This window comes from Peromyscus leucopus, chromosome 18, assembly GCF_004664715.2.
Source record: "Peromyscus leucopus breed LL Stock chromosome 18, UCI_PerLeu_2.1, whole genome shotgun sequence".
Classification (NCBI taxonomy): Eukaryota; Metazoa; Chordata; class Mammalia; order Rodentia; family Cricetidae; genus Peromyscus; species Peromyscus leucopus.
In genome coordinates, this window is record NC_051078.1 from 20,606,752 (window position 1) to 20,620,788 (window position 14,037).

General features: G+C 37.0%; 1 protein-coding gene across 8 annotated transcripts in view; it reads left to right on the forward strand.

The window, feature by feature from the left end:
* Nav3 (neuron navigator 3) overlaps positions 1 to 14,037 on the forward strand; it is a 767,863-nt gene that overhangs the window by 735,841 nt on the left and 17,985 nt on the right. For all 8 annotated transcript variants that reach the window (XM_028873085.2, XM_028873083.2, XM_028873084.2 and 5 more), the window contains 5 exons: positions 615 to 789; positions 5,064 to 5,161; positions 7,618 to 7,713; positions 8,301 to 8,469; positions 9,626 to 9,861. In XM_028873085.2, the coding sequence (XP_028728918.1) occupies positions 615 to 789; positions 5,064 to 5,161; positions 7,618 to 7,713; positions 8,301 to 8,469; positions 9,626 to 9,861 (774 nt within the window). The remainder of the gene's footprint in view (positions 1 to 614; positions 790 to 5,063; positions 5,162 to 7,617; positions 7,714 to 8,300; positions 8,470 to 9,625; positions 9,862 to 14,037) is intronic.

Sequence of the window (14,037 nt, forward strand, 5' to 3'; positions counted from 1 at the left end):
CAAGTCCCAGTGATCCCCCTGCCTCTATCTCTAGTTTGCCCCACCAAGAACTAGAGTTACATGTATATATATACAGGGTACTCAGTTTGTTACATCTGTGCTGGAATCTAAACTACTTTTTTTTTTGCTGAGCCATCTCTTCAGCCCATTTTTTTTTCTTTTTCTTTTTCTTTTTCTTTCTTTTTTTTTTTTTTTTTTTTTTTTGGCAGTACCAAGAACCAAATTTAGGACCTTGCAAATGCAAGGCAATCACTCAAATATTGGGCTATATGCTTAACTTTTAAATTTATTAAAATTATATTTTAGCAACAGAATGGGGCATATAGCTTAGTATGCAACATTTGCCTAGTGTGTGTGGTTTACTACACAGTACCACAAATAATGGCATTAGTAATTGTGTCTGTGTTGGAGGATGTAGCAACTCATGCATGGGAGATGGAGGAAGGTTTCTCTTTACTTCTTTGAAATAAAATCCTGTTTTCATAATGTATGTTTGTTTGACATTTGACCATAGTATTGAACAAGCATACAGATGAAGTCTGATACAAAAATGTCTCATTTTCTCAAACTCTTTTTTTTTTTTTTTTTTTTTACCTTTTATGTCTTCATAACAGAATGAAATTGAAATACTGAAAGCTGAAAATGACCGGTTGAAAGCGGAGACTGGTAACACTGCTAAACCTGCTCGGCCTCCCTCTGAATCCTCAAGCACTGCATCATCTTCTTCTTCTCGCCAGTCCTTAGGGCTTTCGCTCAACAACCTGAACATCACAGAGTCTGTTACCTCAGGTAAGTCAGTGTGTGTATGTGCTCAGATCCCAGTAAGATTATTCTACTCTCCTTGGGGCTTAGGGACAGCCTGAGGTCAGGAAGATCTTCCCTGTCTTCAAAATCCTCAGAAATCGCTAAAATTTATCTTATATACTTGTTTATTTTGTTTGTTTATTTAGTTAGTTCTGGGATGACTGAGTCTGGCCTAGAACTAGCTATATAGATCATCTGGCCTAGAACATACAGAGCCCTAGCTGCCTCTCCCTCTCAAATCCTGGGACTTTATTTGAAATTTTAGAAGAACATTCCCTAATACAGAATCTTAGAGATACAGTTTTCTGTATTTCAAAAAAAATTCACAGTGAAGCACTTCTATGATTATGAATAAGATGAATAGGGATAAATATTCTCCATGGTGATTGGCCCTCATGAATATAACAATAATAACTCCATGCCCATTAATAGAGTTTTCAGTGTACAGAGCCAACTTCTAAATGACTGCACTATCCTTCATGATGTTGGCTAGAGAGCATAATGCTCCTCTATCACCCATTCTGTAGCTCTATTAAATTTTCAACAAAGGAAAAGAACATGCTGGATTCTCTTATTGTATTCAGCATACTAATGATAGAACAAGGGTACAGTTCTGATTCGATTTCAAATAGAGTCATATGACATAATTTCATCTTCATATCTGATGTATAATTCAATTATAAGGTATAACTCTTCCTGTGACATTCAATCACGGACATAGAATTTCTTTTAGGAATTGTTTACGTGGGGCATCTGTGGTAATTGCATGGCACAACCACCAGATGACACTGAAAACTAATGATACACATTTTCCTGGCTAACTAGACAGCACTATAGAATCAGGATGCTGAACCAAAGGTACCTAGATGCAAAAGGATCAGAAGATGAGATGGAGGAAGATAAAGAAATGATATTAAGTGGTGAAATTGAATACATTTTTATTAAATAACATCTTCAAAATAAAAGTGAGAATTTTTTAAATTCCATTTTGATGGCCTTTCCTAATATACAGAGAAATGCTATAAAAATACTTTCCTTCTTTATATAGACAGAAAAACAACAAACACTTCGAATAATTCAGACAAACAGTGTTCATAGCTGTTTAGGACTGTAGCTTAATGTCCTACTAAACAGTTGCAGAGAATTCATGACTAGAGCTTGTATTCTCCTGGGGGTTGTTAACTCAGGTGATCTGGGAATCTCACCAAAGTGAGACATGCCATAGTCATCCTACTGCGAAGAGGAGAATTTGAATATTGAGCACACAGAGAAAGAAGTAAGTAATGCTGTAGTCAACAAACCTTAGGAGCCATTTAAAATGGGTCATTTTTAAAATATTATCTTTCAGCTTCTCAATGGTCCCTCAAAGTAGGTAGTCCCCAGCCCATTTTACATGGGAGTGAACCAAGGCTTAGGACAATGACTGTGATCATATTTGTCAAGACCATATACCCAGCAAATAGAATAAGTAATGTTTAAACCCTGTTCAGGATGAATCAAAGTCTAGAGTTTTCACTTAATTTTTTCCCTTAATTATCTATCTATGTAAAGGCTAAGGACATCACTCATTTGTTTAAAGGTATGTGTTTACTCCAAGTTGTCAGGAGATTTTCATATTTTAACCTTAGTTTTAAGAATGAATATAACATGAAGTGAATGACAGACATGCCAGGTTGTCAAGCAAGGTATATTCCATTTGAAGGACAGCTACCTACTCAACATTATTGCAAAGGACTCCATGCCCTCCACTTATTCTCCATCTTCTCTCTGTCATGACCATGTTCCTAGAACTCCCAGATTTTGTGCTTTTAATGAGTGTGATTTTAGGCTTAGGCTTTTCTGTAGGTATCCCAGTGGCCTGAGCAAATAACCTGAACTCATTATGTAGTTAAGGTTGGCCTTGCTCTCCCAATGTCCCTGCCTTTTCCTCACAATTTGCTAGGATTACATGGACCACTATGACCCAGGCTCATGGTCAGCTCTTAAAAATAGGGTTTTTTCACATTTTTTTTGACTGAACCATTTTCCTGGCATTTTGCTTGCCTAGGACATCTCAGCCTTCTGGTCTTCTCCCAAACTCCAACTCCTGTGGAAATGCCTATCTATCTAGGACTTTCTCTCCTGTCAGTTCCTGTCTGTTTCACTGCCCTGTTTATTGTCAGCATATTCTGAAATCACTTTGTTGAGAACATGCATCCAGAGAAGCAAGAAGTTTATTTTTTTCTTCTTTGATGTGCATCTCAATATCCAGATTACTTTATTTTTTTAATGCTTACTAAGTATTTACTGGATGCTTATGAATATTTTATGAGTAACTAAGCATTTTGAATATTTATGAGTAACTGAGGAGGAAGTTTGGCCATGAATTATAAGAAGTTCAAATAACAAACAGCCAATGGCATGCTGCTCTAAAGTTCCAAAATTCAGACCAAAATAATTGAAATAATCTTTAAGAAATAATTTTATTAGGCTAATATTTATTATCTCCATAGGATGTTTTATAATTCAACATATATACATTCTGTAATCACCAACTCAGGCTGATAAGCGTTTCCATCTCTTCAGATGTCAATCACTTCTAACCTTTGAAAATTTCATTCTATTCTAGTCATTCTGAAATATACCATAGATTGTTTGAACTTTTAGTTATCCTTTCATGCTAAAGAATGGCTAGAAATAATTCTATAAACTTTTATTTTTGAAGACAATAGTTAAAAAGGAAAAAGACTATGATAATATCTTCTAGGAAAATAGGTAAATTATAGTAAGGATCATCTTTGATAACTTAAAACTTTATAGTGAAGGAGAGCGTTGGGATTGAGCGCTGTGGGGGAGCACTTGCTAAGACTATACAAAGCTTCTAGGTGGTAGTGGTGGTGCAAGCCTTTAATCCCAGTACTCCAGAAGCAGAGGTAGATGGATCTCTTTGAGTTCAAGGCCAGTCTGGTCTACAGAGCAAGTTCCAGAACAGCCAGGGCTACAAAGAGAATCTCTGTCTCAAAAACACAAAATAAATAAATAAATAAATAAATAAATAAATAAATAAATAAATAAATAAATAAAATAATTCACAAAGCCCTGCTTTCAACCTACTTGCAATAATATTAATAGTTATTATAATAATAGTTCTTTATTAATTATATGATATTTAAGTAATTTTTGCCTTTTCCTTTGCAAAATTAGGCATTTAATTATTATTGATGTAATAGAAGCCATTCCGAGAATGTATGGTAGCTCACATTGTAATCCCAGCACTCAGGAGATAAGGATTGCCATGAGTTCCAGGCTAACCTGTCAGAGAGTAAGACCCCCATCTCAAAAAAAAAAAATAGAAAGTTTCCATTTTCAGGAGTTATCTTAATAAATTGTTTTGATGATGCTAATAATCACAGTGTTTGTCTGTATGAAATTATCAGTGCAGCTGGGTCAAACACGTGCATTCTTTTCCATGTAACTAAATTATCTTTATCCACAGAATAGTCTTCATATTAGGCATGACTCAATAATAGCATCATTGCTGAAGGAAAACAAGGGGGGTATTTTTCATACCAGTTCTTCAGATTGGACATGTATCTGCTATATTTTAAATTTCAATATTTAATCTCATTTTAAAACTGATATTATAAATGCTAGTAAGATTTACCATGCTTTAGCAACTATTAGAATATTTCTAAAAAACAGACTTTTAGTTTTGAAGCTGTTAATGTAAAGGGTCCAGAAGAACAATGAGTAACATGCTTCTATAGATATGTACAATGTCATGCTTAAGAAAATGCTTCTTAATAACAATACCTAATAGTGATAGATATAAAGAAAATGCTACTGCAACTGTATCATGTACCAAATGCTTGGGAAATGTTTTACTTGACAGTCACTGGCCTCTCGACATCTTTGCATTCATAAAATAAAAAACTGGGTTGCTTCTCAGCTTGTTACAGTTAAAATGGTACCTGGATATTACTTAAGTATTGTCTAGACCTATCAGTGATAGAATACAACGTATCTCCTCATTCAAAGGTAGTGGCCCAACACTTAAGGAAAAAAATCTTTGCAAGCAGAAATAAATCCTTAAATTGAAATCTTAGTCCCACCATGAAATTCATCCTCTTGAGAGCTGAGGATTTTCTAACCACTTAGGCTAACATGGCAAATAGCTTTCATTGAACAGTATTTACAATACAGGACTGAGAGAAGGTCACAGGAAGCATCCCTGAGTTAATGGTGCTCTGGAGTGACTATGTTTCTTTTGGACTCCGTAGATATTTTGCTAGATGACACTGGTGATGCAACTGGACATAAGGATGGCCGCAGTGTGAAGATTATAGTCTCCATAAGCAAGGGCTATGGTCGAGCAAAGGTACTTCCCTAATCTTATGTTCTTTGTAAGTCAAGAAATAGAACACTTCTAAATTTAGATGTGTTGTATGTCCGAGGGTTTGTTCTTGTAGTTATCCTGCTTCTCTGCATTGGTGCCAGCTGAAAATGTTACATAAGATGAAAGGATGGAGACAGTAAAGAAAGGCCATCACCATGCACAGGTCACTAAAGCTGTTGATGTGATCCATGTCCAAACAGGAGACTGTAACATAATGAATACTGTAGACATCAGAGAGACAGTCTCATGTTCCATTAACGCTACCTTTCCATGTCCATTTTAAGCCTAGCCCTACTTGATCAGGCAACTGTGTAACTTCTGTATTCAAATACCATCTTCAAAACAATGCTACTTGACTCTGTGTCTTAAAACTCAAAGGGATTTTTTTAATTGAGTCGTTACTTAGTAGCCCAGAATGCATATTGTATTTTTTTAATCAAAAATAATAAAGTATTTCCAAGTTGAAAAACAATTAGGGTCCCTGAGTTTTAAAAGTGAAATGCTGTTTATGAAAATGGTGGGAGTATTCCAACATCGGAATCTTTCTGCCTGGACTGCAGACCTATGCTTCCTTTTCCCAAGTGGCCATTTACATCTCGTGGTCTGAGGGAAACCTAAGCTACATCTAATCTAAAATGAGCTGTTCTGAAGCATTGTGTAAGCACTGTATTTTCTGTACTATAAACATACTAGAAAAACAGTTTTCCCACCCAGAATAATAACTCTAAATAACAAAGTGTTCAACATCTTTTTCCAGTAGAGTCCATGAGAGTTGTCAAGGTATGTAAGGACCACCGCAATAAAGTGACATGGTAGAGATTGCTTTAAAAAAAAAAAAAAAAAAAACTATTTCCTACTAGTTCCAGAGGCAGACGAGTCCAAGATGGAGCTTCTAGCCAGGTTGTATGATGGTGTGGGCACTCTGGTTTATAGATAGTCAAGTTCTTGACTGGTTCTCATAGTGCCTTTCCCTGGCATCTCTGAAAGGAAGAAAGAGACTGTACAAAGACATTACTCTTACCCTGCTGTCCTCACAGTCATGGTCTGCACTGACCCTAAATACCTCCCAGAGGCCTCATTGCTCAGTCATTATTACCCTGGAGATCAGGTGTTCAACAAATGAATTTGGGGCATATAAATATTTCATCCACAACAGTACTAAAGGAAGTATCAAAACCACTTAGCTAAGCATTTGTGAACTTTTTCTAAAAAAGGAAAGATTTGACTTCCCATTTAGATTATATCTCAGTAAAAATGGTGAAGATTATTTACACTGACAGTGTTAAATATTTTTTTGTTTTTGTTTTTGTTTTTGTTTTTCGAGACAGGGTTTCTCTGTGTAGCTTTGCGCCTTTCCTGGGACTCACTTGGTAGTCCAGGCTGGCCTCGAACTCACAGAGATCCACCTGGCTCTGCCTCCCAAGTGCTGGGATTAAAGGCGTGCGCCACCATCGCCCGGCTGGCAGTGTTAAATATTACAGATAAAGAAACCAAGGATCAGAGTCAGCAGAGTGGTTGACCTCTGATCACATTTCTTGATAGATGCTTTCTGAAAAGGTAGATGCATTCTTAATAGGTAGCTACTATGTGTTATAGAATCCATGCATTCTAAAGGCTTGGCTCAATGGTTATTTTACTATACTTTAATGGTCATTAGACTATGGAAATCAGGTTTGTAATTATTAACTAATTCTACTTACTGGCATCACAATTATTATTTCATATAATTATTTTCACCTAACCCCCCAAAATATTACAACTTAACTACAACTGACAGAATCTTTGTATTTCTCATATTCCTAGAAAAAAATCAATAATCCACCCTATAAATAATATAGATGTGAGACTACCATTTCTACTATTAAAGTATTCTCCAAAGTTCTGTGGGTTTCTCTTGTGGGTTCTTAGAAATTTTCTGGTAACTTCAAAATCACACCTGTTTTCAAATACGTAAATATCATAGTAGTGTGGATAATTTTGTTGTTAAGGAGGCATTAGGTATTACATTTAAATTTTAACAGCTGTGTTTTATCAAAGATAAAAATCATAAATTAGTAAAATGAAGTTCTATATGTGTGACAAGATCTATTCTGTCTTCTATGTCTTCCCTCCCCACAACCTCTAAAAGGAGCGATGTGGCACGTGCGTCAGTATGGAAAGCAGTTCTCTGTGATAACCTTCACCCTGCCTTCCTTCTGAACAGCTTAGGCACCAGTTTCCCTTTGTCTACTGTGCCATTCAGGCTCCTTTTTAATATTGTTGTACTAGCTATTACTTAATTTGCTTGTTGACTAATTCACTGGGGTATGTTTTATTTTATATAGCCTACCACATGCAGTCTTAAGCAGCAACCACATTAATATATTTTAATTAGAAGTATAGTGATAAATTTCAAAAAAAAATCTATTTGGCCTTCTCTTTTTTTCGTTCTCATTAAGGACCAGAAGTCTCAGGCATATTTGATAGGATCCATTGGTGTTAGTGGAAAAACTAAATGGGATGTCTTAGATGGTGTCATTAGGCGTCTCTTTAAGGTAAGCTTTTGAAGGTAGCTTGACATCAATTTTCATATTTTTGATGTTTTACTTAACTTTCATAGCTTAGATGCATCTGATCCCCTCCCCATCTCAGTGGGGAAAGATTTTCTCTCCTTGTACTGTTTAACAGTTCTTATATAGTCAGTCCAAATTTTCTTTTAATTTTTTTTTAAATGTATTTGTTTTATATGTCTAAGTGTTCTGCATGTAAGTTTGTGCACTGTATGCATGCCTGATGTCTGTGGCCAAAAAATGACATCAGATCCTTTGGGCCTGGAGATACAGATGGTTCTGAGCTGCCATCTGGGTGCAGCAACTGTTCTTAACCACTGAGCCATCTCTTCACTCAAAAAGCCTACAGCACTGGGTATCCCCGTGGTACTAAGTACTCATCGTGCCCAACCCTGATTAGCTTCTGAGATCAGTGGAACTTTGGTACACTCAAGGTGGTCTATCCATAGACAAAATTATGAATCAAAATTCTTGATAAGCAGCTTTATATTAGCATGAGTTTGTATTTGTTACAGATGAGTTGAAGGTCTGTTTTAACTTATATATATTTTTTTGTGTGTGGACCACTTTAGGAATATGTGTTCCGGATTGATACATCCTCTAGTCTTGGTCTGAGCTCTGACTGTATTGCTAGCTACTGTATAGGAGATTTAATTAGATCCCATAACCTAGAAGTGCCTGAACTGCTACCTTGTGGATACCTGGTTGGAGATAATAATATTATCACTGTGAACCTGAAAGGTAAAAAGAAAAGCCCAACTTTTACCCAGGCCCCTCCTTGTTTTTTTTCTTTTGTACTTGCCGTTTGTTAAAGTTTGCAAACAATTATAAATTGTATTAACCTCTGGTATAATTTTAGTATGAAATGAACATTGGTTTGTCTATAAATAGAATTCTGAAGAGTCACCAAGACTTGTAGAAGAAGAGTAACAAGAAGGATGTCAGCTTCTAGATATTTTTCTATCTCATCTTTATGAGAAGAGCTTTCAATGGAAGTTAGTGTGTTTCCTGGACTAATATATTCATCACCATATTTTGGAGCTAGAGTATGTGTGTTCAATAAACATCCACACTGGGTAGAGAATGAAAGTCAAGAGCCAGGAATGAGGCATGCCGCTTCCTGGTCTTCAGCTGTCATGACTGGTTATAGCTGGTGGAACATCTAACACAGACTTACCTCCCTAGTTCTTTGTTTGAGTGTGTTTGAGAATGAGGAGGTATCTACATAAACTGTGGGTTAATAGCAGGATTCGTCAATATTTGGTTTTATGATTAAAGTAATTGGGTTAGTAAAAGGAAATAATGTTGCTCTCTTCTTAATCCTTTACCAAACACTGTAATTTGTATTTTTTCAAAAGCTTACATGGCTGTACAGCTGTGGTGCTTTATGAGTGACAGAAGGTAATAAAGATGGGGTGGAGAAAAAGACTAAGTATTGTCCTTTCAGTTTTGACTTTTTGAGACAGGGTCTCACTCTGCAGTCTTGGCTGGCCTTGAACGTATATTGTCTTTTACTATGCCTGGCCATTTCCCCATCTTGCTTCTATAAATCTTACACATCTCCCTTTCTTCTCTAACACCATAATACATCTCTAAGAGAAATTAGCACATTTGTTTATTTTAGTAAATTTAAATTTATATGTATCTTTCTTTAAGAAATAATGGAAAACCTGCAGATGGCAGTGGAAGGAGCCTAAGCAGCTGAGATGATTGTTGTACCTTCTTATCAGTGTTGGAATGACAACCAATGCCTGCAAGTTAGAAGTAGTTAGAAAATTATTTTGCAAGAACTACATTCTTATGAATAACAAGGCTTTATTTTGGCTTATTAATATATTTCTAATTCTACAAAGAAAAAACAATAATGCTTATTATTCCCTTTGTTTTCTTCCTTCAGGGGTAGAAGAAAATAGTCTGGACAGTTTCGTTTTTGATACACTGATCCCTAAACCAATTACCCAAAGGTACTTTAACTTGCTAATGGAGCACCACAGAATTATACTCTCAGGACCGAGTGGTACTGGAAAGACCTATTTAGCAAACAAACTTGCTGAATATGTAATAGCCAAATCTGGGAGGAAAAAAACAGAGGATGCAATTGCTACTTTTAATGTGGACCACAAGTCAAGTAAGGTAAGTCACAGAATACTAAGAAAGCAGCTATTATTTTCCAGAAGTGTCTTCAGCAATCAAGGTTTAAAATTGCAGGCAGCTCACATGTCACACATCAAAAAAAAAAAAAAAAAAAAAAAATCCCTACTATGTCATTCACTAATATTATAATCTGGTGGATGAACAAACTTTGCTTTAATTAATGCTCACAAAACTACTGTTTTCACTTACCACATTTGTGGGAAGTCACTGGGATCATATGGAATAAAATGGTAGAGCCTTTGTTGCTGCTGTCCCTTAAGATATGCATTGACAAAGTGCTAGGCAAGAAAGGCAATGATTTATGATGCTATGGGAACAAGAGGGTTAAATGACTCCACAGGCTGAGCCAGGCTGTATACAAAGACAATCTTTGGCTGAAGCATCAGAAATGAACAGAAATTAACTGGTAGGTTGCAGGAATAGGGACTGATTTAGAGATAACAGTAATAATCGCAGAAATCCTGGGAAAGCAGCAGTTTGCTTGCATCATGTCTCTTGAAAAATTCCAAATGAGAAGTTTGGGAAAGTGAGGGATGTTTCACTGGTTCACCATTCTAATGGGGCCACCATAACCCGACCTGTCTGTTATTACGTTGGCACGTGAGGCTGTAACACCTCACTGGCACTTCTCTACTTAGTAAAATAAAGAGTGCTAAAATAGGAAGTAGATGATGGTTACCATGTTCATAACACTACACTAGTTTTACCAGTTCTGTTTTGTGTAAAACCCGCTCCCACTTTTTCCCCAGGGTACTCTTGAGGAGTGAGAAGTGAGAAATATTTAGATAAAAGTATAGAGGGGAGACAGAGACAGATAGAAACACAGGATAGCCTTGGGAGGGCCTGGATCCTTATCCACTGGCCCCTTCTGTCTCTTCTAAAAGGCTTTTTGGAAGAATGCCAAGGGTGGAGCAAAAGACCTCCCCCTAGCACAGCCAAGAGCAGACTCTTCCAAACAGCTGGTAACCACGCACTAGTCAGTCCATCCCCTTATGCAGCCCTGCTGGGTATAGCAAGCCCAGACCTCACTAGGAAACCTCTGTGGGCTCCCACACTGTTAAAATCTCAGTGGCTGCTATCTGAGGTGCTCTTGGGGAAGTGCAACAATCAGGAATACCATGATGGAGTCCCAATGAGAGAGAATCATGCCACAGTTTTCAAAATGGCCTAGTTGAATGGTGTAAACACAGCAAGCCTTTCAGTGTGTTGGTTGGTTTCTTGTCACTATGATAAAATGCCTGAGATAAACTGAGGTGGGCGGGGATTCATTCTGGCCCACAGTTTCTGAGAGTTCAGTTCATGGTCAGCTGGCCCTATTGTTTAACCTGGCAATGCAGAAAATCGTGGATGCAAGAGAACTTGGTGAGATGGAGAGGATCATCTCATGGCAGCCACAAATTAGAAAGGAAGGGAGGAGACTGTATACCTTTTAAAGACATGGCTGTGGGGAACTACAGCCTTTTACCAGACTTTCCCTTTGAATAGCCCATTCAGTATCAACTCATCAGCATGTTAGTCAATTGGTGTTAATTGATTAATGTAGCCCCTTGATTCAGTCAGTTCCTCAAAGCCCGCCAACTAGCAAGTAACTACTTAATACCCAAGCCTTGAGATATAGAAAATCCATCAAATCTGAGATTTCAAGATAAAAGGTAATGTTATCCCCCAAATAAAAGGTAATGTTACTCCCCAAATAAAAGGTAATGTTACCCCAAAATAAAAGGTAATATTACCCCCAAAATAAAAAGTACTGTTACCCCCAAGATAAAAGGTGGTTACCCCCAAACCTATTGGATTCTTCATATAAGCCCAATGTGTAACCAGATGAACAGATCCATCTTAAAGGGATGGTTCATTAAGTAGCAGGAGAATTGGAGACTGTTACTGAATTCCTTGGCACCTTTTTTTTTTTTTCTCAACTGTAGAATGAGGGAAAATGAAAGGTTGTGAGAAGAACTCAAAGGAAATGTGTATAGGTTTGTTTTGTTTTGTGTTTGCAGTTGATGGCTGTATAGAAAGATATAGAGATAAACTATCGAAAATTGCAAGCACCACAATGGAGAATTTCTTGCACAAGTACACACTTACCACCCCCCCCCCAATACACATATACCTTGGTTCAAAATTCTTTTCCAACAGTAATAGACATAAAGCACAATGGGGTGTCTTAAGCCTAAATACATGTGGTCTGTAAATTCTGAGTATTTCTTTGGAGTAGAGCACTTTTCAAATTTGTGGTTGTGCCATTCATTGTCACTGGGACTGAAGAAAGGCAGAAAGCCCAAGGTGGAAAACTTGACTCCTCTTTAAGCTGCGTTAGAGGGAGACAGTTGTTCATTTGTTCCCACCTGCATATTTAATGTCTCCTGTGTCCCCGTTTCTCTGTATCTCCACATGAAAGCCTCTTAACACACGGTACTTTTCTTTCCAGCCAAAAGATAAAAGAACGCTGAGGTCTCTTGGGTATCCCCTATGTTCTCTTTGGCTTTTCCTCAGTGTTGACATGCCAGAACTCTACACAAGTTCTTTGTTTTAAAAAAAAATAAAACAAAAAAAAAAGTGGTTAGAAAATAAGTAAAATGGATTTGGAAGAGGAGACAGAAGCATTTTGATAAAGTGGAGGATCATTTTGTAGATGGCTGGAATTAAGTGTATCAACTCTAAAATTCAACAGGGTGCAGTCTGACAATGTCAAGCATAGTGGATGAATTCCTCTAACAAAATATTTTCTTTGGAAAATCCATTTATTTATACATGTTCTTTTGTGGTTTCATTTATTTTTTTAAATTTTAGAACTAGGAGAAATTCTAAATAATGGTCATTAAATTTAATGTTTTTTGAGACAGTGTTTCTCTGTGTAGTTTTAGTGCCTGTCCTGGGTCTTGCTCTGTAGACCAGGCTGGCCTTGAACTCACAAAGATCCACCTGGCTCTGCCTCCTGAGTGCTGGGATTAAAGTTGTGTGCCACCACTGCCCAGCTCTAATTACATATTTTAATAGTTTTTTTCTTTTTTTGCTTTGCTTTTCTGATGAGCAAAGACATTGCTATTAGATCAATTCAGATTTTTGCTGCTGCTAGGTAGTCAGGGGTGAGATTCTCAGGGGTATTTAAATAAAACATGGTGATAGGAAGAAACTCTTGGACAAATAATACAGTATGAATCAAGAAAACACAAAAGACAAATGAAAGATGTTGATTTTTCTCCGTTAGCTTGTTCTGTATGAATGAGCTGTCAGTCAGGCTGGATGCAGAATTAGTGCCAGAGAATATGGCTTATTATTTTCAAGTTGACAGAGAATCCACAGATTTTTGGATTTTGGAGGGGAGAGAGGGTATGAGTGGGAGGATGATATAAATGAAGAGGGAATGACAAGTTAAGTTTGTGTAGGGGTAGCAATGAGAAATATAGATTTTTCTAAAACAAAATGCTAATGAGGCATGAAATAATACATCTTTTGCTGCAAAAAAAAAAAAAATAGAGCCATGTAATTGCTGCTTTGTTTTATGCTATATCATTAGAAAGCACTGAAAAGACATGACCAGAAAGCACTTACTCAAAAAAAAAAAAAAAAATCAAACAATAAGCCATCAAAGAGAAAAAGAAAAGTGTCTCCTCGTGGTTTTGGTACCTCTTCATTTTACATTCTGTTCCTCTTCTTCCCACACTTTAAGCCCTCTCTCAAGCTGCCAGCTGGAATATTGTGATTGAGAGCAGAGCACACAAACAATTACACTTTGTGACATTTGATAGAACAGACCCAGAAGGGTGGAAATGGATTTAGAAAAGAGTATGTGGCCAGCTGAAGCCACTTGGAATGGTAGGTAGGAAAAGATCAGAAAACTGGCCTGGGCAGATTCATCTGTAATGTGTTTCAAGTCAAAATCCAAGAAAGCAAGGCTGTGATCTTCCTATAACAGTGCTGTTTTCCATGGTCTCAAAGTCTAGATGTGAATTCATCTCATGACTATGCCCATCTGGCATCTGGCACTAGTCTCTCTTACCTAACTTGCTAAGGATAGTGAATGCTTAATGCAAGTGTATTGCCCTCTCAACCTAAATTTTTTGCCTCATAAGCTAGCCTGAGGATCCCAAAGTGCTTTTCAGTGGCCCATGGCTTTTATCATATTCTCAAGAACCTACTACATACCCATTA